Genomic DNA, 25961 nt, shown 5'->3' with positions numbered 1-25961 from the left:
AGGCAGAGTACAGGTAAGACTACAGGCTCCTTTCTGAACACCACAGGTTAATGGTCTTGTGCTGCATTAATATTAAAAGAAAGTAAAGAAGTACCTGTGATTGCCTGAGTAGAGAAGGTGCAGAAGCTTCTACTAGGTGGTTCATGATGTCCTGGAGAAACTACTGATTAGAAAAGCTAAACTTTATGTAGTACATTGTGTCTTCCATTCTCCAATTTGCAATGAAGAACATAAAACAGAGTCTTGAGTTTCCTAACAGCTTTACTTTTACAGAGCTCCTTAAGAATCTCTAACTTCTTAACCCAGAAAAAAGACGCAAAGGAGATTGGTACTCTAGAAGCGCCTACACAGCACCACCTACAGACCAGATATGAAGGAGCAAGAGGGTCTAAATGAACTGAAACTCAGGAAAGCACTGTAATCTCACTGCTTGCTCTGCTACAGGAAAAGCAGAGCACAAGCTGGAGATGATGGTTGCCTGAAGTTTCTTTTCCTCACTGTTTATGCACTGGTGCCTTTGCAATAATGGACATGGCAATACTGGTCCAGTATGTATTACCCAAAAACTAACTGGAGATAAATACCAGCGTGCATATCCTTAAGTATGCCAAAGCTTAAGCGAGTAGAAAAAGAAGGTCGAAACATGCCAGATTCTAGATGAGATGCCTATACAGGAATTTCAGATAGAACCTCAAAGGATGGAAGAGGGCCAGGCAGCTCAGTTTGAGATTGCTTTGGATCTTTTGCTCAGCTCCTTACCTATGAATAGCCCTATCAGCTAAGACCTTCAGAGGATGTCTGCCTTCAAAAAGGTGTCTTTAGCAAAGCTACTCCAAGGAAACGAGATCTCAACAAGCCTTCCCATATGAGCAGCCTGATATAGTGGGAGGTGTCCCTGCCCACAGAGGGACTGGCATTAGATGATCTTTAAGGTCCCTTCAAACTCAAACAATTCTATGATTCTATGATCCTATGATCTACACCCTGGCAGGATGATGCCAAGTAGCAGAGGCAATTGTGTCTGAGTTCCCTCCCAAGTCTCCTCACAGACAGCTTTCTAGTAATAGAGGACAAAGGAAAGACGAGCTGAAAGGATTATTCTTCTACAGAGGCAGAGCCTGGAGATTGTTCTTTCAAGGGAGAGAAGGAAACGCTTTCCTCTTTGCTGCTGCAGAAGTATCTTTTAAAAGAAGCAAGGATTATATTGAAGAGGACAACAAAGAGCAGCTCTGGTCTGTTTGGACTAAAGTCCCATTGTGAAGGTGAGGTATTTGCAAAACAGAGGTGGAGTCTAAGTGGCTGGAATAGAGAAACTTATGTTAAAATCCCCTTTCATTCAGATTTTGGTCAGTTCTTCAAGGTAGCCTAAAAACATGGATCTTTAACATGCTTTGTTAGCACACATCCAAGATCTATCAGCCCCTGAGAAAGCAATCGAATCTCCACACACCAGAAAAAGAGAAAAACTGCAGGATGAATGGGACAAACACTGCAGCTTGTCCTATAACTGAGCAGTGTGATATTCTTTGCAGCAGTGACATTCCTACCAGTATTTCGTGTGAATCAGATACCCAACTGCTAAACAGTCAGAGACTGCTATTTTAGAAAATGCTTTCAGGCGCCAGAAAGTCAGATTATGGTAAATTATTATACAGGAATGCAACAGAAAACCAGACTTTTATTAAATTACTTGTCCCTTTCCAGCCCTCTCCCCATTTTTGCTGGTCTATTGTTTTAAACTGATGTTACATTTTTTTCAGGAAATGAAGTGTTAACAAAAGGAAAGCAAAGACTCAACAAGAGATCATTAATAGAGTATTGCCTGTAAAGAACACGAGCAAGCAGCTGTCAAACCATGCCAGTGAGACCGAAGACTCACTGGGATTGACAAGCAAGTTTCTCCAAAGTGTTAGTTTTGCATTCAGTCCCTAGTTCCTAACTTCAAATGTCAGTCTTCCTTAATACTAGAAGTAGCAGTAACATTTTTACTGGTTCAGTCACCTGCAGTCACAACCACAAAGCAGATCTAGGATACCCCCAAAAAGGACCAAACACTTCTACAGATACAGCAGCAAAGCTAGAGCCCACTATGTTAGTGAGTTATACAACGCACACGGTTCAAGATCCAACAAGACAGAGAACACCATTCAAAATACTCTACACACTTGCTCTACACAGGGGAGCAGAAACCAACAGAGCATTGTAAGACAACAAAACACATTCTGACTAGCTGATCAAACTGCCCTTCGTAGACACCAACACACCACCTACATTCCTCATTTAAAACTTTAGCCATCCAACTCAACAGCACATTATCGCTGCACCAAAATCTACAGCTAAGCAGAAATCAAGCTCAGCTTTCCAAGCAACTCCTTACAGCCTTGTATAACAAACCAGGCAACTTGAAGCTAAACTCTCAAAAAACCTGTCAGATTCTGATGGTCTGTCACGAACACTATGCTACAATGCTAAAATGCCAGGCTCTTTTTTTTTTGAGGGCAGTGGGAGCCAAGATTGGTTGAGATGCCAAGTGTTAATGCAAAACGGGGTTAGAGATTTATAATTTTAATGCATCCTTTGGTAGAGGCTTGTGTTTCAGCCATCCATTTATATGCAAAAGCGGTTCAGCAGAGGAAACAAAGGAAGGCTCTAAAAAAACGTTTCACCAGCAAGTTCTCCATTAACTTTTTCCCCTGCATGCAAGAAAATGACCCTTAGAGGGATGTGGTACATACCTTGAGGGTGAGGTCGACGGTAGCGGGAGAAACTGGAGTTAGGCTGGAGCTCTGTTGTAGAGTCTCCCTCCTAGGGAGGGGAAGGGTGTGGGGCAGGGGCACCTGAAAGGCAGGCAACACACATCACATTCTAACTACGTCTACTGCAAAAGCCCCAGAAAAGCAAAGCTCAAGCTTTAAGTGAGCTACAGTTTCTTCAAGGCTTGAGCATTTGGCAGGGAGATTTTGATAAAATAAGGTGAAAATCTGGTAGGCAGGGAGAGGCCATTCAGCTGGTGCTGAGATGCTTCTCATCTTTTTAGGAGGCTGAAGACTAAGGTTTTAAAGTTTCCATGCCTTCTGCATAAACAAATACCAATTTTCTGGTTTGGGATTTACTTTAAAGTACCATTTCAGTTTACTGATACGCAAAAATTCTCCCAAGCCAAGTCTGGCCCCTTTTGTACCAATACAGTACATGGGGCTTTGCGACCTTGAGTTCTGAGATCCAGTTTCTAGGGAAAAAGGAAACCCTAAGCCTCCAAAGTCAGAAGACCATGAAACAAACCAAAACAGATTGCCATCCAATAACTGAGTTCAGTTAGCTTCTCTTCCAAAAGAGGAAAGATGTGAAACTTAGGGAAATAACTTGACATAATGCTATTGACTGTCTTTGCCTAAGAAAACAGATGGATTTCCAGTTTTAAGTGAAATGGCTAAAAAAATACTGCAGTTCTGACCATTTCTTCCTCCATTCAGAGCATAGCTAATGGGCTTCCACTGGATGAGATAAGGCTAATCCAGATACTGAAGATACTGACAGATACTGAAGCTTTGAAGCAGTTGATAGCACAGATTCTTTGTGGCCAGGAGTCCCCAAGTCCTGTGTTGCAAAGCCAATTCCAACATGCTACAGGGGAGCATACGCTAACATCATTAACACAAAAAGAATTCAGTCTTCCACACTAACCAAAGGCACAGACCACACCACCACCAGAAAACCCAGCAAAAGAGTAAGTTCAACCGGTATTGCTTCAAAACTGCGTTCAAGGATGCTACAGTAAGCTGAAAAGCATTTATTTGATGGAATTCACAAGATATCTTCATAAAAAACAGAGAGCCTACTGTGCAGCTCTTTCCTCCTCCAATCAACAAATGACTCAGCTCTGAGCTAATTCTATTTCTGCTACTCAAACAACAAAAATCACAAGATCCAACCTGACAACCCAGCATACTCAAGACAAACTTGACTTCACTAGAAGTCACAGCCCAGCTGGTCCTCTCAACTGTTACACCACACTCACACAGCCAGGATCTCTGTCTTTGACGACTGCAAACATCACAGCTCTGTAGCAACTGAATAACCAAAAGCCTGCTGTCTACTTTGAGAAACCATTAAGTTGCTCCCTTCACATGCAGCTGCTGTGATTTCAGGCTACAGTTCAAAATGCTTTGTTTGTAAAACCCTTTTTTCAAACTCACCTACTGAGCTTTGCTACTGACACTAGGTTCAAGTTCCGTCTGCTGCTGAGAGCACGCTCTCTCCTTATGCCTATCCTTGCTTTTTAGTGCTGTCGATAGAAACACTGTCCATAGAAACACCTTCTCCGCCTTCTGTGCTCTTAAACTCAACACAGTTGTTCAAAAGTCAAGAAAATACCTGAAGAATTCCAGAACAGATACTAATCAAATCAACTGTCCTTCACAGTAAGATTACTGGACAATGCATAGCTAGTTAACACAAAAAAAAAACCCTAGTGACTTGTTTACTAAAGGCACTATTTTGTGCTTTAAAGAAATTTGAAAATATTTCCTTGTCTTCAAAGTCAAGACGATGACTGCAATAGACTTACGTTCGTCACCAAAGTCTCCTCCATTTTTGTACTGCTAGTAGCCACTGTGTTAGGATGAGAAGAAGGTGTAGTGTAGTCTGTTACAGACTCCTGTGAAAAAAAATAATGCCATTAAAATATCTCCCTTATCTAAATTATATTTTAAGTTTCTTGGACAGGTGTCAGCCTTTCTACAGGAGGAGTTCATCAAGCAACAGAAGATTAGAATTTCACATCATTTTTTTCTTAGAAGACATGTCCAGCAATCCTTGCTGCTGAATTGCTACAGAGGTCTGAAGAATCCTTGGGAGAATACAGTTTGCCTCAGGACCTCACAACATACATCTGGAGGCAAGTCAAAATACAGTCTGCAAAGCAAGATCATACAGTGCCGCCTGCCTGGAAACTAGGCACTGGGCACTGTGGTGGCATAACCAATTATCATTTGTCACCCAAGAGGCTTCAGCCACCTGTGGGCACTTTTAGCCTTTTTTAAGAGAAAAACACACTGGCTGAAAACTTTCTGTAGCTTTAAATAAATTCAGAATTTTCTTGGGTAAACCTACAACAAGTAAGGCCCTCCAGACTAAAAAGAACACTTAGTGATGGCTGCAATTTGCAAAACAATTATCTTTCAAGTCCTGTCTCTGAAGGTCAGAAGACTCAGTTTCTCTGGGTGATGAAGTCTACCTCCCAGTTTCTGCACTGAGCTGTGATTTCAAGAAAAAGCCTGAAGTTTCCAGTCTACCCAGAGGCTTTCTTTGCACTGTATTTGTCACAGTTAGGTGGATTTTAATATGTTCAGTATACAAGGTCCAACTCATGGACCTAGTGGTAGCCAGTGACCACTGCAGTTGTAGGTACCAACTGCCTGATGGACGTGTCTCATTAATAACACCATAAGCTCTCTAGAGTACGACCTGCAAGGAACAAAAGAGGCAGTAGTACTTCTGTAAAGGCCTGTTGAGCGTTGTTTTTTAGTTCTTGACACTGGAGATCTGCTGAGCATGTTCTGGACAGGCAAGCACATGTTACCAGAAGCTGGCCCACAGACTTTTAGATAGATGATGTGACCCTGAACTAGCCAAGAGCCACCCTACAGCAAGCGCTGCCAACTCCAAACTTGTACGTGTCTGAAGCCCAGAAAAGGCTCCATCATTTTTTATAGGACCAAACACCAAGAAGCAATTGAAGGACAAATTAGCAGAACCATTGATGAGTACCTGAACTTGCCAACACATTATAATTTTGAGGGCATAAATCACATAATGCTTATCTAATTGTATCCAATCGGTATGATAAGCTATTAAAAAAGTCCACACTCCATTTATTCCTCATCCCTATGGCAATGCCTCCTAACAGAGCAATTAAAACATCAAGATACTAACTGGCAAATAACAAAGGATCTTCCCTAAAAGGATGAGCTCACTTGTGTGAAAGACCAGGACAAGCAGCTAAACCATAAAGGGGTAAGAGGACATAATATGCACATTTACTTGATTTTTTTATTTACGAAGACAACAGAAGTATTTTCATCGTTTAGTTATTTCCTTCACTTGTTAAACTGGTGAATTATGAGATATACCATGTTTTGTTTCCCAACTACAAGTTGCACTTTCATATTTGATTCCAATAGGCAACCTTAATTTGGGTAGAACGTGGCAAGCACAGAATGCTGCTTCAATCACAAGGTCATTCCAATAAAGTAATTAAACTGGCTTCTTGGTTTCCTAAGATGCTTGACCCCATAAGAAAGCAGAAGTTTGAGGTTTTTTAAATATAGCATTATTAAAATTCCTTCAAGGTTTGGATGCAAATTTTACAGGGTCTCAAGACTAAAATTCCTTACAGAAGAAATTAGATCAAGACTATTGCTAGCTTTCTCACTTTGGGAACTTACAGCGTTAAAATGCTTTTCGACTAGAATTAAAAACAAACCACCCTATCAACTCTGGTGCGGTTAGAAGTTTATGTGCAACGCTGAACCATCCTACATGGATAAGTTACAAGCTGAACATGCAGATAAAGCAATTCTTTAGCCATAAGAACACCACTCAAACTGTAGGTTAACCACTATCCTTCATTTACCGGTACATTAAGCCTAGGAATCTGTTAGATATGGCTTATTACCAAATTAATTACAAAAGCTTATGAAGTGATTCTTCTGTATAACTTTTACTGGAAAAAACCCCCATCAATTAGTTTATTATAAACTAGTAACAATAACAACAGCAAGAGCAAAACGCTATACATGCTTTTTTGGAGTTATCTACATGTGATTTATACCTGAAGAAAAAGAACAGGCAAACTTTTTATAACTACCTACTTTGCCCCAAAAGAAGAGATCACAAAACCTGAATTTAACTTATGAACAAAAGGACAGGACAGATTTTAGAGCTGACCTTGTTATAAAGGATCAGGGTAAAACACGGTTAATCTATTTGCTTTGTTCCTCATTTACATGAATCACTCAAACCAGAGAGCTTGTCAGATACTCCAAATTTATTCTCAGTTGTAGCCAGTGTCCTTTTAGGCATCATCTCTAAGACACAGCTGTTATCGACTACCTGTGCAAACATTTCATTGCTGTGTCCACAACCAGGTACAGATCCTTCCTGTGACTTGAAAGCTCCAAAATTTTAAGAGGTGGTAGAGTGGGGAAAGGAAAGGGGTAAGGTGTTTTACCCAATTCAGAGTTACACGTGAGATTGCCTTTAATTCAAAAATACTGCAAAACTCAAAACAGCTGCAATTGAGTTGGAGCATCACACTTATGTTCTGAACTTGAATGTGTCTCACCAGCATGAGCTGATTTATATTTATACAGTTTCTAAGGTAAAACAGTTTTCTAATATTTAAATGCACATGCTCTTAAGACGTTTGGTTTGGGACGGATGGAGTACATTCACAAAGCTTCTCCTTCTGAAGGAGGACACCTGGCTTGACTTTTACAGACCTTTACATCCCCACGAACACTGCAGAAGGTGTGCCTTCCTGAAAGCTGAGCATCAGTCTCCGAGAAGGATGTTGAAACAGTGTCAGAAAAGAAATACATTAGTTTTGCTGAAACTTCAACACCTGACACTCAAACAATAAAGATATCATCACTTCTTTCCTCACTAATGAGCAATGGAAAGAGCAATATGAAATGAAAATGAAAAGCAGCTGCAATACAAATCAGCATAGAAACTCCAGGGCCAGAGCAGTATTTGAAGCCATTTTGAAAAGCAGCAAGATTGGTTTGTACCTGCAAAATCTAGATGAAGGGCATCTTCTCCAGTAAATCCGCAGGTTGTTGGTTCAACTTCAAGAGAACCAAATATAAAATAGCACCACCCCTTTTGCAGAAAACTTACTGATGCCCCTGGAACTACTCATGACAAAGAAATCCAAAAGGAAACCTGGAACTGTTGAGACAGGAATATTTAGGACTTTTATTGAATGCTTCTATTAGCAACCACTTAAAGTGATGAAGAAATTGTTGGAAATTTTCATAGCCAGCAGAAACTGCAAAGTTTCCTTTCACTCTTGTCTTCCCTCCTGAAGACAAAGCTTGGCACTTCAACACTGTGGTAGTTCAAAGAACAATGGCAATCCATGTTCAACAAAGGCCAGAAAGACAAGCCAAAATCCAGACTATGCTTTTGAAGATCTCATACTTAAATACAATTGCAGAGAGGAAATAGTACCGCTTTTAGTAGAGCTACTCTATATTAGGTTAAGCCTGGAGTAACCAAAGACGTGCTTCCTATTTCATATGTGGTTTAGAAGAAACATCTCCTTCTCTTATCTTGACATCTGGTCACAGGAATTTGAAAGACAGTGAGAAAGCACAAGACACATATAAAGAGCCTTCGTACCAAATACTTGAGCACGCTGGTGTTCACAGCTCTACGCTTCCAACTCTGCATACAGAAGTGCCCTTTATCCATTTCTGGTGTCAACATAAACATCATTCATACCTACTTACAAGATAGATGAGAAATACCAGCACTGAATTTTCTTGTGTTTTCCAACCTACTCAGAAAAATCAAGTTTGCAGCTACCATGTCGGACACAAATATCCTCCTTAACTCTTGCTCTGTAACAAGATTTCACTGACACAGCATCTTCTGCTTTTGCACCTTGGCAAAAACCTGACAAAAGTATCTTTCCTCCTTCAAGTGCGAGTGACAAAGGTAAACTGTGAACGATCTGCATTTCAGATTATTCAACTATCAGTGTAATTTTTGCAGAGGAATGGTATCGGACCATTTCTACTTAAGACTAGGAAGAAGAATACAAAGATAACACACAACAAACTTGAGTCTGAACTCACAAAATTGCTTTACAAACAAACATGAAGCATTTTTGTTCTACCAAAGCAGGTGTAACTCCTAGATACTCAAACTGCATTGTATCTTTACATTCAAAAGATGACAACAACCATAACCCTTGCTCAAGACACAATGCTGCCACAGAGAAGGCAGTCTCCACACAGAAGAGCCTCTCTCTGAATGTTTCTCAGCCAGTGCTACCGGTGCACCTTAGCTAAGAACTGAGCTGCAGAACAATGAAACTTGACAGCAAGTCAGCCTCTCACAGCTGAGCAGTTACAGAGAAGTCAGGGGAGTTCCATGCTGACAACTACGATAAGTCCTCAGCACCCTGAAGGAGCACCTTCAAGGAATACCTTGACCATACCCAAGCCAACAGGAGCAGACAGACAGACCCTTTAGGTAAACTGAATCAGCCTTATCAACACTTTAGTTCATTCCTCGTTTAGAGATTTCTTTGTTCACAGAACAATGTCTAATTCACAGACTCAGGTCATCCATGCACAGCCAACAATCACGCACGCTGTTTCATTCCAGTTCTCTGCTGAACGTCAAGCACTCATCTTGCATATATCACATATATCTGAGCTTACAGAATCTGCCTATGCCCAGCTCCAGTGCCACCCTCCACAGCAAGGCTCAGGACAGAGCTTTTACATTCATAAGGCAGCAAGAAGGTTTAAAACTTTCCAAGCTGATCTCTATACAGGGGTACGGCAAACAGCATATCTGTAGCAGTTCTGGAGAACTGTTTAATTCCAGCAGTACTGATGTTTCATATATGCTATTCAGTGGGCTCTGTTGTCCAGGTAACTTCCACCAGCAGGCAAACCAAGCATCAAGTTACATCATTGTAATCTATTTTACATAAAGTGCTCAGTAATTTGTCAATATTCTTACCTTTGTGTTTGTTCCAAACTCTGGAGCAGACACAGATATCATTGTTCCTATTTCCGTGCTCAGTTTACTTGCTGCTTTGGTTTCCTTTGTAGTGACAGGTTCTGGACTTCTGACAGTGGTGGGAGACGGCTTCTCCTGTCCCTCAGGCTCTCCCTGCTGGGCATCCTTCACCTTCCTGTTCTTTAAAGAACGCTCTTTCCCAATAGGACCAGGTTTATATTCTTTGTTTTCTACTGGACTCAAGTCTGGAAGCTAAGTTAGTGTTAACTTGTCAGTTGTGTTTTTCCCACCATGTCCCATCCAAAAAGAATATTTTAACATGCTTGAAACAACTTTGTTTAAACCTAACAAAGATCTCCTGAAGGACAAGTACTGTCTAACAGAAAAATAATTTGAGACTAAGTTAGCAATAGACACATGACATGCATTCATTTTGAATATTAAGCAGCTAAACCATCATTTGCAAGCAACAAACATTTTATGTGAAGTAGCAAAGTCCAAGTAAACTAAGATCTAATTAAAACCTACAGAAGAAAGCCAGTTTGACTTGCCTTACAAGAAAAACACAAAAAAAGTATAGAAGCCACAGGACTTCGTATATATGCAGGTTATTTTAGTTTTTAGAGAACTGGGATTGTACAGGGTCTCCGGAAACTAGAACAGCAGACCCTGCCTTTATTTGAAGATATCTCAATGCATGGATGTTGGCAGCACTTCTACTGAGAAACTGAGAACTTAGGGGATATCCAGAAAAAATAGAACACCTACACACAAGCGTTGCTTTATATTGCAAACACCATGGCTAGAATAACTGCTGCAATTTAATAGTTCCTTTTTGTGTAGCTGAATTAAAGCAGAATGAAGGGCCTCAGGGAATGTGAATGCTCTGCTGTTTAAATATTCTTTCTGGCTGAGACTACTCAGCCCACTTCACTACAGAGCAGCTCAAAAAATGCCTTGAAGACAGTCCTTAAAATCTTATTCCTTAAGCTTTGATAGTGGAAAGACAGAAGCTGCTGGAATTGTCTCTATAAATTAAAACCAGCTGTTTCAGGAGTAGATTAAGACTCTTCACAATACAATGCCTTTGGGCTTTGGAGAGGATGGAGTTTCCCAAAAGGATCTGCTACCCTTGGGAAGCCAGCGGACACTAGCTTTCAGAAGGAAGGAGGAAAACAGCAGCAGATGCCCGAGCTCTGCAATGCAGCAATTCGGAACATCAAAATCACCTCTCCCCAAGTATTTTTTTGCTCTAACAGTTTACAGAGGCAAAAATTCCTCCAGATCTTTAAGGTCACATTCACAAAGGTAAATTATTTTGTTTCAACATTGTCCCTATTAATTCAACAAGACCAACCTCCAAACCTGAATGTAAGTTTGTATATAGGCTTCACCACAAACAATATCACCGTGGGGATGATGGTTTTGTTGCCTTTTTTTTTGTCATCAAGATAGCTAAAGCATTACAGCCCTCTCATTCAGAAGATGTTAATCTCCAGTGACTTTACCATTTAGTCACACATGTCTTTCAACAAAAGCTACAGGAGTCTTGATAGCTACAATCAAACAGAAAAGAAAGGAACTTTCTACACAGTGCAAAGCAGACTTTCTCTCTAAAAATTTATTCAACTTTGGAGTTCAGTGTCTTTAAGTGATGGGGCAGTTTTAGACACGCTGCTAGTACATCTGAGATAGCGGTTTCAAAGGTGCTGGGTTAATACAATTCCACAGCAGCACTAACTAATGCGTATTTCTGGTCTATATGGGGTTTGTATTTTGCAATCAAAACCATGAAGTGCAACATACCACTGAGTGCCTTGTGCAGCAGAAGCAAATTAATTCTATACATGACTGCACTTTTAGTTTTCCACTTTTTTTTTTGGAAAAAACCTCCAAACACAACCAACACAAAGAACCACCTGGTCTTTGAGAAAGACATAGGACTTTAACTAAATCAGGATCACTACCAAGTCTCAGCCATCCAGAGGGACTGAAACGGTTGGTTCTATAAATCACCAGACAAGATCATCTGCCATAACCATCTCTTTCCGAGTGAGGAGCAAGAAGCTGGTGCTTAGTGCAAGGGATGCACAGGGTAAGTATGCATTGGGGGTAGAAATAACAGGAAAGTATACTTCATTAATGTGACAGGTCATTAAGCATAAACTAAATGACAGGAGGAGAAAGTATTACTCCTTATGAGCGGTAACAATAAAAATACGAGATGATGATGATCAAATGAAGCCCCTAAATCTCCAGAGGGCAGGCAAAACACTTGTTTTAATTTAAGAGAAGTCTGTCTACCTATCCAGTCTTCCTAGATCAGTAGCAATACATCATTATCCAGACGTGTGCATTTGAATTTGAGACTTCAAATCAGAGGCTCTAACATTCCTCTTTCCTCAGAACACTACTTTTCCCGCAACTTGATGTATTACTCAATTTGCTAATCTTGCTACAAAGCTAAGCGGGGCACTACATATCACTTAGAGAGGGGCCTGACGGCTATAGGGGCAGGAAGAACTACTGAAACTGGAGACACAAACAGGGCAAAACCAGAATGCCTGACTCAAAATGGCTTTCACAGCCTGAACAAAGGAGGCTCAAGAGAAAAATAAAAAAACTCCAACTGGAAAACAGAAACAAAACATTACCACATCCATGGTCTCCCAAGACAGCTAACACAAATCCTACTCTACTCACATCCCTTGTTCAAAAAACAGAACCAGTGGACAAATTCTGCTGGGTTAGGCTGCTGTTGACTTATACTTGCTTCTTGAACTGAACTCCCCATCTTCTCTCCAAGAAATAACTTGTTGATAGTATTAGGAAATATAAAAGGGAAATGCAATTTTTATAGGTCTAGTCCTAACTGAATGAGTATTCTACTCCATTAGTTCTTTTTGGCTCAACTTCTTGAAGTTTAAAAACTGGCAATTAAAATATGACCTTTTACCTTTTGTGCTTTGATGGGTCCAGCCCGAGGCTGTTTTTGTCTTTGCTCTTTTGGTTCTGGTAGCTTGTCAGTGGACTTCTCCGAAAGTACAGGGCCAACCTCATTGTCACTGCCACTGGAAGCGGGGGCTCCAAACTGAATAGTTTCTATACCAAGATCGACTCCACCTTCTTGCCCAGGCTTTGTTCCCTAGTTAAATGGTAAACATTTACTGTATTTAGAAAGATTTCTAGATCTGTACTTTGCCAGTTGTTCAGAAAAGAGCACAAAATATACTCAGCCAAAAGCCACTAAAAGAGTATGTTTAGCTTCTGCCAGCAAAAGCATTATTTGTTTACTCTTGCAAATCTGTTGCAGTAACAATCTATAAACGTACACTTCCTCCTCCTCAAGTTAATACTGTTCACGCAAGCTTGAGAGTGAAAAAAACAAAGGCAGTGAAGAAATATGTAAATAAGATCAACACGATGAACTGGTAGAGAAGAGGGACAAGTGCAATAGTAAAACATCCAGATTCAGGTTCAGAACATTCTCCTGAAATTTCAAGAAGTAATGTTCAATTCAAGAGGAATAATTAGAAATTAAAAAATATTTCCAAATCTCCTTACGCAGTTAAAGTTGTCTCCCAAGAGAATTATGTCACATTCTTACAGTTCAAAACAATAAAGTCAAGACCAAAAAAGGCCAAGCAAACAAAACCACAGGACTTGAAAGAAAATTTAGGGCTGTGAAAATTTCATGGGTTAAATAGAGCCAATATAGTTAGAAAAAGCAGTAGGTGATTTCTATCTCTGATATAAGAAGGGACACAAAAATCATTTAATTCCTTGGAGACAGCCTGTTTCTGTCTACATTAGTAACTGTAGACAAGTGTTCACATGCAAACCAGACAATATTTTTACTTACAAAATGCACTAAACAACTATCAATAGAATCTGTGAATGGCTGAGTTTTTATTAAGAGCAATTTTTTCATGCTGCAATCATAAAAGCACTAGCCCATATCCTATGTTTCTGTATTATCTCCTGAGTTGATGGAATTCTACACATACTTGTTAAACTATATGAAGGCCTGAATAAGAACGGATAATCTGTACTCAATCCCAATGAGATATAATTTGGGTAAGCTTCACATACAGCTACCCTTATTCCCCTCATTCTTACCTCTGGAGATGTAGCTGAACCAAAAGACGTCAAAGGCTTGTTCCAAGCACTGACCGAAGGTGGCTGAGGTGGGCTAATGGGTCCCACTGACAATTAAAAGAGAGTTGCTAAATATGCATTTGACTAAAGTTATCGATTGAGAATTAAATTACAGATGTCTGATTAAATAAGGCTTGGTTAGGACATTTTTAACCCATTCAGCCATTAATATGCTACCTATTTAGCTGCTTTCATATGAGGCAATCATCACATTTGGAAGCATGATCAAGCCCAACTAAACATGGATTCCTGAAGCGAGTGACAGCTGTTCATTCATAGTGAATGAAGACTATCATAGCAATGTAACATAGTGACTAATAAACTGCAAAAAACTCTTTTCAGAGGTATTCATAGGTTACAACTCTGCACTTTGGAATGCTACCCTCTATTCCCTGTGCATAATACATTTGCAGAGAGAAACAAGACATCAGCAGAGAGGTCTGACAACCACCATTTTCTAACTACAATGCTTGCCCCCGCCCCAAATCCAAAAGATGCTACTTACATTTCTTGGAGATGTCATTTAGAACTGCTGTAGGAGGCACCTTGTTATCCCACAACTCAGTTCCCAGACCATTGTGAGCCTGGGTGTTTTGCAGAACTTTGCCAGACACGGTGTATTCTGTGCTGGCTGTCCCTCCTGCAGCCTGGTTTTGTGTCTGAACGGAGGTCTGCGGCTGACCTGGAGTCTGCGTTGTACACGGAGGCTGTGCCTGAGCTTGTGCTTGAGCTTGAGCTTGTGCCTGCTGCGCAGCTGCAGCTGCTGCCTGTTGCTGCTGCTTCTTGGCAAATCTGGGTGGGAGTTTGGAATTCTGACCTCGGCCTTTCTCACTTGATCCTTTTTTGGTCCAAACCTGTAAGCAGAAGCCAATTATATTCTTACAGCTGATAGTTTGTATAGATGCCAATTGTACACTGTGTAGCAGCAAAAAGCAAAGTGATTAACCCTGACTTAAAGACTTTTTTTTAGGGGTATTAAATGCAGAAACAATTATTTCTCATCTATTTCCCTTTTGAAATCAACTGATAAAGAAGCAATGTCTATCACAGTATGAAAAATGGTGTTTTCAGTTTGCCAGTTCACTTGCCTGATAGCCCTCTATCAGGAAGTACAGAGCCCTAAGAGAACTAAGTGAAAATTTTAATTTATTAATTCTGAACAACTCAATATTAAAACAACTACCTAGTTATATTTATAAGGTGAAAAAATAGCCTCTTTGGAAGGCAGATTCTGTACACTTCACAGCATTCCTATTACTGCAAGGAGCTCTTTCCCACTATAAATGCTGGTCTTGTACCTGCACAGTTTGTTCTTCCTTCTTTCTGCGCTCTTCATCTTGCAAGCGTTTCTGCTGCTTCTTAGACACAACTTCTGTGAAACCATCATCATTCAAGTTAGATTGTGTATCTTCAACTACTGTCACTTCAGGGTGATCATCAATGATCACAACACCTACAGAAAAAGGAAAGGTATGGATCCTGCTGTTTTAACAGCTCCCAATGGAGCATGCTAAACCAAAATCTGCTTTAGAGTGGAAGCTATTTCCCCCAGACACAGATGGTGGCCCTGATTAATGATAAGGTTCTGCTTGCCAAGTGCTTTGTTGTTGAGCTTGAAGACAAGGAGTTAATATTTAAGAACCAAAAAACTCGAAGTTCCTGTACCAGACTCTCCAGGAAATAAGAACTAAAACATAATGAATAATGAACACCTTTCCTATATATTAGTTGTGATAATCACCGTCTCTGCATATGAAGGTTAAGCAAATTATTAGACTGTGGTGGAAAATGGTATGAACGACAGTTAAGATTAGATGACAGAACAAAGCTATTCTTATCTAAAAACCACACAATGAGATCTGCCACCTTTCAGAGGCACACATCTTGTTATACATGACAAAGGTAGCAATACTCAAGTACACAATTATTCTGGCACTTAATAAATCACCTCTCCCCTTCTGCAAGTTTTCAAACATCTAGCTCGCTATGCAGCAAACCTAGCAGGATTATAAATTCTCGTTAGATTATTATCAATACATACTTGCGTAATTATTAAGATCAAATTGAGACAAGGCATCCGCTTTTTCCTTAGGCTTCTTTGGGCCGCCCTTAGGTTCTTCTCTCTTTTTGCCACTTGCATCCTTGGTGCTCTTTTGCCCTGCAGCAGTAACACTTCCATCCTCCTGATGTAAAGAGTTGGTAGCGGTGGGATCAACACCAGGCACAGTTGCTGTCTGCTCTTCAAATGGCCTAAATTAGAAAAAAAAAAAAAAGAAAAATAATGACCAGCCACAGGACACTCAGGAAGGAGCTAACAATCTAATGCAGATCTCATTATAGGGTTCCATGTGTCCACTGTGCAACTTCCTAGTAGGCTCCAGGCTTCTACTTTCAGCTCCTCAACAAAAAGCAACTTAGCAGCAAAAGCTGTTTTGGGGACACATGAGATGCCTAGCTTCCGAAAGGAATCACAGAAATAACAGCATAAGGCCACCTCCAGCTTGGTCTATGTAGTTAGAGGTACCAAAACTCAACAAGTATGCAGTTCAGTCTACTCCATCTGCAGTAAGGACTTCCACAGAAACAAAATAAATCCCAAAACCAAAGCAAACCAAACAGAAGCTTACAGTACGCAATGCGGGCAAATAAGAGTACAATACACTTGCTCTTCATGCTCACTCACCAAAAGTTATCTGAAGCCCTAACAGTCAGATTTGCAGCATTCTGACTTTTCTGTGGGACCTGGAATATGCAATTTCTGCTTCAAAATCATCTCTTAAGAAAATAGTCAAAGGAATTTTTAATCGTTTTTAACTCAGAGGTTAAGGCACTGATCATGAGTTAAGCCCAGGCAAAACCTGAACGTAGAATACTGCAATCACAAGAGTCCTAGAATACAAGGTAAGCATTCAATAAAGAAATGTCTTGTCCTGCCTCCCACTTACCAGACTACTGTGCACTGTGCGTAGGACACAGTGGGAAAATAGTAAGATCAAATAATTAAACATTCAATCAGATTTAGCTATAAAGAAACAGTTTAGTCTCAATGGCAAGCATGTCTCAACATGTTTTGTCTACATTATTAAAATGCAATGTAGCAATTTATGTATTAACTGCAAAAGTGCTCTGGTTTACATTTCAGCTTGCATCTAGGTGTTAAGAACACAGCTCAACTCGAAACAGCACTGCAAATTTTTTTAATTAGGGATTTTTAACACTGTACATACAAGAATACTCTGCTCTCTGCTCCACATTCCAAGTGTCTGTACATAACAGAAAAGACAAAGTACACAGCCAGAGACACACGTTTGTCCTACTTTCTTTTGTAACCTAAAGTTACTTATGATTTTGAACAACCAGAGGACAACAGAACACCATGCCCATGTGTGCTTCCTAACCAAAGCTGGTACTCACCCTCTTTTTCCAATTCTGGGTGGAGGACCACTCCGCCTTTCACTCCTAGGCCCTGAGAAGTTCCTCCCTGGTTTAGCTGGCCCATTGTTGCCGCGTCGGTTTTGACGGTCTATTCCAGGCCGCTGACTAGAGAAACTTCTCTTGGCTATTTCCCTTTTTGGAGCTCCAGCATTTTCTCCCGCCTTTGCAGCCACCTGTGGTGCTATGTCTGCTGTTTTCTTCTCATCCCTCTCCCGCCTCTCATTGAAGTCGCTGCTTTCTGAGGCTGTTTCCCACTCTTCATTTGCCTGGTCTGAAGAATTCTGGTTTGATAAATCCGGTGTCTTACTTCCTGACACATCCGGAGCAGTGCTGGAGGGCTCATTAACTGCACTGCTAACTGTGGCACTTGTTGATGAACTGGCTACTGCCTCATTTATCTTTGACGCAGCTTCCCTTTCTTTTAGGCGCCTAAAGCGTGGCGGCTTATCTTGCCTTGGAGGGCGTGCAGGCCTCTGTCTTCGTGGCCTCTCTCTATTTGGATCAAACTTTCTCTCAAATTTTGGAGGTCTCTTATCAACTGGTATAGGACCATAATGCTCATTTCTTCTTGGAGGCTCCCCATCATCAGGTTTAATGATCTCTGTCTGCCTAGGGTTCCACTGATTGTCTCTGTAGGCTGGCCTCCTTATTGTGGATGGACGTGGAGGACGCCCACCAGGATCCCTGCCACCACGTCTATACATCCCCCCTCTGCCTCGTCTAGAAGGCTCTCCTTTAGGAAGAAATCCTGGTTTGGGTTTGTTCTCATCATCTCTTATGTACGTCTTTTCCAGGGATCTGTTGTCTACTCTGATACTGCTTTCAGATTTGAAAGTTAGGGGCTTTGGAGGCTTCTTGCCATCAGCTCTCTCTTCTCTTTTAGGGTGCTTGCCTTTGATTAGGCTGTCTTTGTCTGAAAGTAGCGTGTCACTTGCACTTTCATGAACTTCGCTGTCAGAATCCGTCTCTGAACCATGCTGCCGCCGACGTTTTGGGATTACTTCAAAGTCAGAACTCTCACTACGAGTTTCACTCTCTTCTCTTTGCCTAACAGGCCCTGAAGGCACATGGTCTGATCTAGGCTTAGGATCTCTGTAGTGTGGGTACTCTCTATTATGGCCTCTACTGCCTCGACCACGGCCTCCGTAAGAACCCCTGTAGCTACGACCTCTAGAATAATACTCCCCACGACCTCTGCCTCTGTATCCCTGTTCTGGGAACCAGTCTCTATCCCTTGCCTCTTTCCAGTATGTCCTAGGTGGTAAGCCAGGCTCTCTTTTTACTGGTCTGGTTTCCAAGCGTGGTTTCTCTACAACCTCCTTGTTAACTACCTTCTCAGTCTGCTTTTCTTCCTTCACTGCAGTAACTGGCTGCTGAACGTGTGGCGCTGGCTGCTGCGCTGCTGGTAGAACAGGTGGCTGCTGCTGTACTGCAGGGGGAAGCTGTGGAGCACTGGGCTGGGCAGTTGGTAGCTGCTGCTGGACTGGAGGTGTGGGTGGCTGAACCGGAGCTTTAGCTGCAGTCTCGGTTTGACTGCTCTCCTGGCTTATGGGTATCAGAGCAGCATCCTGGGTGATCTTCTTAGCCAGAGGAATGCTGCTGGAGGTGGATGTCTCTGGATCAGCTTGAGGCAGTGGCGCTTGAGGCGTTTCCTTTTTGTCACTTTTCTCAGACTTGCTAGATTTTTCACTAGCTGCCTTTTCTCCTTCTTTCTCCTTCCTCTGCTCACGCTCTTCTCTCTGTTCACGCTCTTCCTTCATATCTCTAAGCACAGGTTTTTTAATAGGACCTGATCTTCTTACTGGTCTATCACTACCTTCATCTCTTCTGCTGTAACCTGGCCTAGGACCCCATCTTGTTTCAGACTTAGGTTTGAAAGTTTTTTCAGGTTTTGGTCCTTCTGATATTCTATTGTTGATCAAGATTTCTTTTTTTGGTTTAATCTCAAGTCTCTCAATTGTCTCCTTTGCCTCAAGAAGCCTGTTATTTATTTTAGGGATATTTGTTGCTGTCTCATTCCTCTGGTCATCTGATTTTAGAGAGTGACTTGAACCATGGGAAATGCTTCTCTTTAGTGAAGAGTGACTTTCCACCACAGGCACCATCAATTCTTCTGGAGAGCTATGTGTAACTTTCTCATTCACTCCTTCAAAATTAACTGCAGTGTTAGGTGTGTCAGTTTGGAGAGGTTGTACATCTTCCAAAGGCCTGCTTGGGAACTTTTGCACCTCCACCTCTCCTGATTCTCTGAAAAAGTCTGTCTTTGGATGAGAGTCCAGCTGGTTGTGTTCCACAGGATAAGCAGCAGCAGGGACAGCAACTCGTTCTTGCTCCATGTGTGCCTCAGACCTAAGCAGTCAGCAATTAAGAATGTTAGTGTTGGGGGAAAAAAAAAACACCTGTACTCAAATATTCACTTAAATCTAATAATTTTCTGTTTCCATGAAGCATCAAATGTCAGCTCTAGGAAATAACAGGTATTCATTTTCATGGTGGCTGCTAGTTGTAGAATTTCATTCTATCCCGATTAAGAGTTCAGTGTCAAACGCACAACTAGCTTTAGGAATCTATTATTGTTAATGGCTATACATGCCATTTTAAATCAAACTTCCAAATTAGCAGGCTAATATCACAAATACTACCCAGACAGCAGAACAGCATAAATAATTTTTGGGTACTATTAAGATGCAGAGGAAGCCTTCCTGACAATTCATTATGCAGCAAAGGTCAAAAGTGATTGTCTTGCTTTATACCACTTGTACTTAATACACAACTTTTGAAACTAGTATACGTCACACTTTTCAGTTTCTACAAAACTGAAAAGTCAAGATATTGTAGCAATCACCATTCATCAAATTAGGTTAAGAATCCTAAACAAGAATCCTAAACAAGGGGTAAACTGTCTTTCAACACCCCACTAGATAGTGGACATGTCTTTTGTTTTATACAACAGTGCCACATATACCACACCCCCACTGTCACAACTCCTTTTCAAGTTTTGTATGAAGAGGAGCTACAACTCAAGTCAGTTTACACTATGTTTTGCAATGCAATTTACACAGCCAGGTGTCCAAGTACATAAGGCTTGGAGATGTGACACACAGAAGTACATAACTCAACCTTACCTCAAATCATCAGCCTCTTCTAACACTTTCGGAGGAGATGTAGATTGCTGAGGTTCTGCGTGGGGGTAGGGATCTGACCCCCACATCATGCGGGGCTCTGACAAAGGAACAGTGTGCTCTCTTGCTGAGCGAGCCAGGTGTTCAAATGAATCTGAACTAGTTGCTGATCCCTCTATCTTGTCTCTTCTCATCAGTGGTTTGGGAGTCATAATTCCTGTGACAGATTTAAGTTCCAGAATTGAAACCAGTTTAGCATTAGCAAAGAAACCTACCTCAAGACTAACAAAGAATAATTAGGCAGTACTGAAAGCTATTTTCTCTCCTCTGATCTCCGTCATTGAAACCAAATGTCTATTCACTGTCAGTTAACATGAGAATGACTAAATCCTATTCCCCTCTAGTGCCTTATGAAAGGCACTTTAACAAAACTTTTTAACAAGAGGAAAAGGCATCTGCTTCCACTGTAATGTGAAGAACCAGTTCTGCAGACCTGTAAACATGGTCTGAACAAAGTTTCTGCTGTAAGTTCCGAATGGCAAAAGGCAAGATAAGTGTATGCACTAGAGTTTTATTAATATACTAAGGATTTTGTGTCTTTTTTTTTTTTGTAACTTTTTTGGTAACTTTTTAAAGAAATGCTACAGTTTTCTTTTTCCTTGGTAGCCTGCTATTTCCTCTGTTCATTCCTTGCATCCGTGTGGGATATCCATTCCCTTGCTCATTAGCTGGATTAGTATCTCTACTACATTATCTCTGCTACATTAGATGCCAGACTTGTATTATTTATGCATAATAGCTTTCCTAACTCTAAGTCAGATGGCTATTCCACAAATCAAAATGACTTTTTAGTGCCAAGAATCTGAAAATACAAATTTAGCAAGACTCTGGGGGTGCCAATACATAATATACACCCAGAAAAATTTCATGTTTTTCAGTAAACAATATAGTACCAACTGCTAACATGTAACCAAACACAAACAGTAAATGCACTATTTTTCTCAGTTCAGCCAAAGTCATGCCAGCTTTAACATCTGTAACAAACCATGGCTTATGCTGATGCTCTGAATACATCCTTAACTGTCACTAACACGCGTGCAATGTGGAAGTTGTGATTTTACTTCATAGTCAAAGACATGCATTGATACATGACTGTCATTTATCCAGTATTACTAAGACCTATTTTGTCTCAGGTGACCAAATGATTTAGTTTTCTCTTTAAAAAAACCCACCCATTTGCTGTTACCATACACAGTACAGTTATGGAAACTGTACTACGCTGCCAGATTTTACCTGGATGAATAGGAGGCATATCCATTGCGGGTCTTCCTGACATCATTCGTGGATCCATGTAAGACTGCATCATAATCCACCGCGGATCAAAGCCCATGGAAGCCAGATGCTGAGGATGTGGCTGCATGGGCTGGTAAAGGGGTCTGTGCTGGGGAGGTGGAACAGGGCCACTGGAAGGCTGTGAGGGAGCAGACTGTGGAAGGACACCTTGCTGCTGTTGCTGCCACTGCTGCTGCTTCATTTGCTCCTGCATAACAGAAAACGGTATTACAAGACCTTTTGTTAAGATGAAGGCTTAGACAGAACTCACACCATCCTTGTTTCCAAGTATGGTTATCTTCCTGACACCAAGCATTCCGAAAATTAATCACAAGCACACATCAGCATGAACGAGGAGAAACAGCAGAAATGCAGACTGGACAATTAAGAATAGCTATAGCTTAGCCAGTGTTCAGCTGAGATACAGAACAACCTACAGTTCATGCATGCCGTTAATGCAAACTGCTCTTCAGACTATAGCACCCAAGTCTAAATTACATTTGTGAGTTACCCAGCCTTTACGGAAAAGCTGCAGAAACAATCATCATAAGATCCAGGTTTCATGGGCAGTGTTCTACTGCCAGCAACTGTTGGAAAAGTGGCCATATTTAAAAGCCTCTCTTGCCTTCTGCTCATTTGAATGCTTTGCAAGTGACAGGAAGCATTTCAGGTAGTTATTCCTGACAATATTATAGATGTTGTACAAGCAGGAAACCAACAACTTGGGCTTTTTGAAACTCCTACATTATGTTCTTATTCAGAATAAGGCAGAAGGCATCATTCCTTTAATGAACTGGTTAGTTACCTGCTGCCTCTGAAATCTTGGTGGTAATGATTTCTGGAACTGTTTAGAATAGCCTGAGGAAACAGCAGGACGAGGCTGAGATCCTGAATCTGGCTCAGTCTCATGAGTCACCTGTGAAATCTCTTTCTCATTCCGACCACTGTCTTGTCGGGTGAAGACTGCTTGCTCTTCTGAAAAAAAAACCAACACCAAAACACCAACTCACATATGGGTAACAAGTGAATCCTAAAACTGTGACAATTTCACCAAAATATCAGACAGAGGATGTTCTAAAAATGAAAAGGATCTGCTTTCTCTAACCACAGTCCTAGTTTCCAAATCCAATGAAGGCAAAAAAGTTACTAACAACCCCTCAAAACGGAACTGTTGTTAATGCATCTCTCATTGTTCCATTTAAACTCAAATACACTGGGTAATCAACCACTCACATTTAGGTTTTAACTATCATGCGATTTAAGTGCTTTATCAATGCTACCATACTACATTTGAATCAGCTCTTTTATGAACCAAAATTTGGTTTTACAATCACTATTTAAAAGATAATAAAATCTTATTAAGCTTAGTCTAACAGTTCTCTTGTGGCATTCAAATTCCACTACAGAGAATGCACCAAGTTTAAACGTGCTCTTTCGTGTCTACTCCTCTAGGCTTCATGAAAGAACAGAACAGCTAAAACAATTTACATTGCTTTTCAGCAACATGAGTTGCTGACTCTCCTTTAGGGAGAAAAGAAAGCTTGACTTCTTTGTGCATTCTTCAAAGTCCAGTCTTAATCACAGAGCCTGATTTTTTCCTTTAACATTCTGGTGAGTTGGGCAAACACATCTAGCTCAAAGGACAGTTAGCAGTTGTAATGTGTCAGGAAAATAAATGGTCTAGATGTACTAGGTTAATTACGCATGCAAATTAGACTCCTAAATTACAATTATGCTCTACAGCTCAGCTTTAAGACAGACAACTCCTACTTCCGTGCAGGCATACCTTTTTCTTCCTTGTTATTCCTGGTTTCACTTTCTTGTTTTTCTACTACTGGTGTTGCCACAGGTTCTACAGGTTCAGGAACCTCATGTGCTGGTTTCTCCTCTTCTTTCTCATTCTCATTCTCTTTCTCTTCTGTCTCCACCTCCTTTTCTTTCTCTTTCTCTCCTTCCTGCTCTTTTGCTTTGTCCAGTTTTTCTTTTTCTTCTTTTTCCTTTTCCTTCTCCCTTTCTCTCTCTTTTTCCTTTTCCCTTTCCCTCTCTTTTTCTCTTTCTCGCTCTCTCTCCCTTTCTCTCTCCTTTTCCCTCTCCCTCTCCCTTTCTCTCTCCCTTTCCCTCTCCCTCTCCCTCTCTCTCTCTCTCTCCCTCTCTCTCTCTTTGAGAGGGTCTTCCCGGGAGGGTTTTGTCACACAGCCAAATTTCTCATTTAACCGTTTTAGCTTTTCAGCACAAGCTGCTTTTCGCTGTTCTTCCATTCTTCTTTCTTCCTCTTCTCGCCGTTTACGGGCTCTCTCAACTGCAGCGGATATCTCTGACTGCTGTCTTCTCCTCTGTTTCCAAATTTCATCTTCATCTGGTACTGGTTTAGGGGGAAAAGGTCCCTGCCTTCCAGGTCCTACCTGGCGATCAATGGGAGGAGGGTGCTGCAATATTAGAATCAGTTAAGTAAAATTGAACATGTATTATAGAAAGAGCCACCTGAAATACTACATTTTAACTATTTTTTTTGACAGATTTGCATGGCACCTTTAAAAAGCATGATCTGGAAGAAAAAGCACACCCTCACCTTTTTGTTCCAGTACAGATTCATGCAACCTGATCTCACAAAGCAGAGGTAAAAATTCAGTTGGGCTCATGTCACTCCTCTATCACCAAGACAAAGTGACAGCAAAGATGCCCAACATCTTTTGGATTTGGTTACAGACTGCTCTAAATCACAAAGACTCAGGGCAGATCTTGGACAAAGCCCCAAGGAGACAAAAACATTCAAGATAGCTCAGGATAACAGAGACTTTAATAAAGACTGCTGAAAACCAGAAAGAAGCCACTACATACACTTTCATTTGGGACTTCGTCTCCCCATCTGGCTCAGCAGCCAGCCCTCCAGCACTGTTCCCACGCCCCTGTCCTCCTATTTCCCAAGTGGGGAGAGAGAACTGAAAGCTCTTGCGTTTCATGTGCCACTAACAAGATGAGGCTGCTTTACACAACTGGCAGCATAGCCGTATTGGGGTCCCATTCTTACTGGCCCCAGGCACTACTATGATCATTTTACTTGTTAAAGAAAAGGCTTATCCCCACATGAAGCATGTTTTTACTTTTCTTTGTCCAAATCTCTCTACTACAGCATTAAAGAATTTAACTCAAAGAAGTGAGGACAATTCCAATCTGTCTTACCGGTGGTAGAATAGATTTTGGATGAAGAGTGGGACCACCTCTTTCATGAACAGAAGGCTGTGCTGGACCCCGATCCTATCAGATCAAACAATACCAGGGTAAAGCAACCTCCTAACAGTAGTCAAGTTGATAAATTCCTTATTTATCATTTTCTACTGCTTCAAGATACTACACCTAGTGAATTATCTGCATATGACACAAATTTGCATGAAAAACAGGGGAATGAACATTTCCACATTATGTGCCACGATCTAAACAATTTACTTAAAAAATTCACACATTCTAATTTCAGAGTTTGTCACTGCACTGTTTTTCCTCAGATCCATGTAGTATCAAACCCTGAAAGATGTGATTTTTATATATAGAGAAAGTGCAAGAAAAGCCCAATTCAAGATCCTTCATCTTCATTATTACTGATGCCAAGAGAAAACATTTCTTGGAAATTTTCAAGCAAAGGCAACAGTAGCTTTTCCTGGGTGAAAAAAAAAAAATATGGCTGAAGGAGGCATAAGCTGAGGTAGTTCCTAATCTTTCTCCACTAGAGGACAAACCAAAAAATCAAAATGACTGAGCTGATGAATTCTACATGGTCTGTATAAAAATCTGTCTGCTGAGATGAGAAGTGAGCACTGCTAAGCTGCACTGAAGAAAGTGGGTCATGATACCAAAACACTCGCCCCACACCCAGGAAAAATGTGAGGACCAACTGGGCACTATTTACTCTGTGCCACTATAAAACATGATGGACACCAGAATAGTTTCATTCACTCTTACAGGAATGGACAGACAAAAGTATCGAGTTAAAGCTTGCCAGCTGAGTCACAGTAACTGACATAAGAGTTCTCATCCCTTCCCAACTGTGGATTAGAACACACTAGATGACATGCTATTTTTATTTTGTGACCAGAAGCAGCTAAGTTGACTAAGCAGCACACGATCAGTTACCACAGCTCAGATAAGCAGTGGCTAATG

General features: G+C 40.9%; 1 protein-coding gene across 15 annotated transcripts in view; it reads right to left on the bottom strand.

Annotated features, from left to right (window-relative positions):
• Positions 1-25961, bottom strand: part of PRRC2C (proline rich coiled-coil 2C) — a 73668-nt gene that overhangs the window by 17298 nt on the left and 30409 nt on the right. For 10 of the 15 annotated variants that reach the window (XM_054072580.1, XM_054072590.1, XM_054072582.1 and 7 more), the window contains exons 11-24: positions 24990-25064; positions 23596-24235; positions 22615-22784; positions 21771-22017; positions 20481-20694; positions 17335-19704; positions 15962-16170; positions 15219-15373; positions 14426-14774; positions 13882-13967; positions 12719-12907; positions 9763-10014; positions 4568-4657; positions 2736-2837 (exon numbers count right to left, since the gene is read on the bottom strand). In XM_054072580.1, the coding sequence (XP_053928555.1) occupies positions 2736-2837; positions 4568-4657; positions 9763-10014; positions 12719-12907; positions 13882-13967; positions 14426-14774; positions 15219-15373; positions 15962-16170; positions 17335-19704; positions 20481-20694; positions 21771-22017; positions 22615-22784; positions 23596-24235; positions 24990-25064 (5148 nt within the window). The remainder of the gene's footprint in view (positions 1-2735; positions 2838-4567; positions 4658-9762; positions 10015-12718; positions 12908-13881; positions 13968-14425; positions 14775-15218; positions 15374-15961; positions 16171-17334; positions 19705-20480; positions 20695-21770; positions 22018-22614; positions 22785-23595; positions 24236-24989; positions 25065-25961) is intronic. The other 5 variants (XM_054072589.1, XM_054072593.1, XM_054072586.1 and 2 more) reach the window with 4 other exon arrangements.

This window comes from Cuculus canorus, chromosome 8 (genome assembly GCF_017976375.1).
Source record: "Cuculus canorus isolate bCucCan1 chromosome 8, bCucCan1.pri, whole genome shotgun sequence".
Lineage (NCBI taxonomy): Eukaryota > Metazoa > Chordata > Aves > Cuculiformes > Cuculidae > Cuculus > Cuculus canorus.
This window is presented reverse-complemented; position numbering and strand designations above follow the sequence as displayed.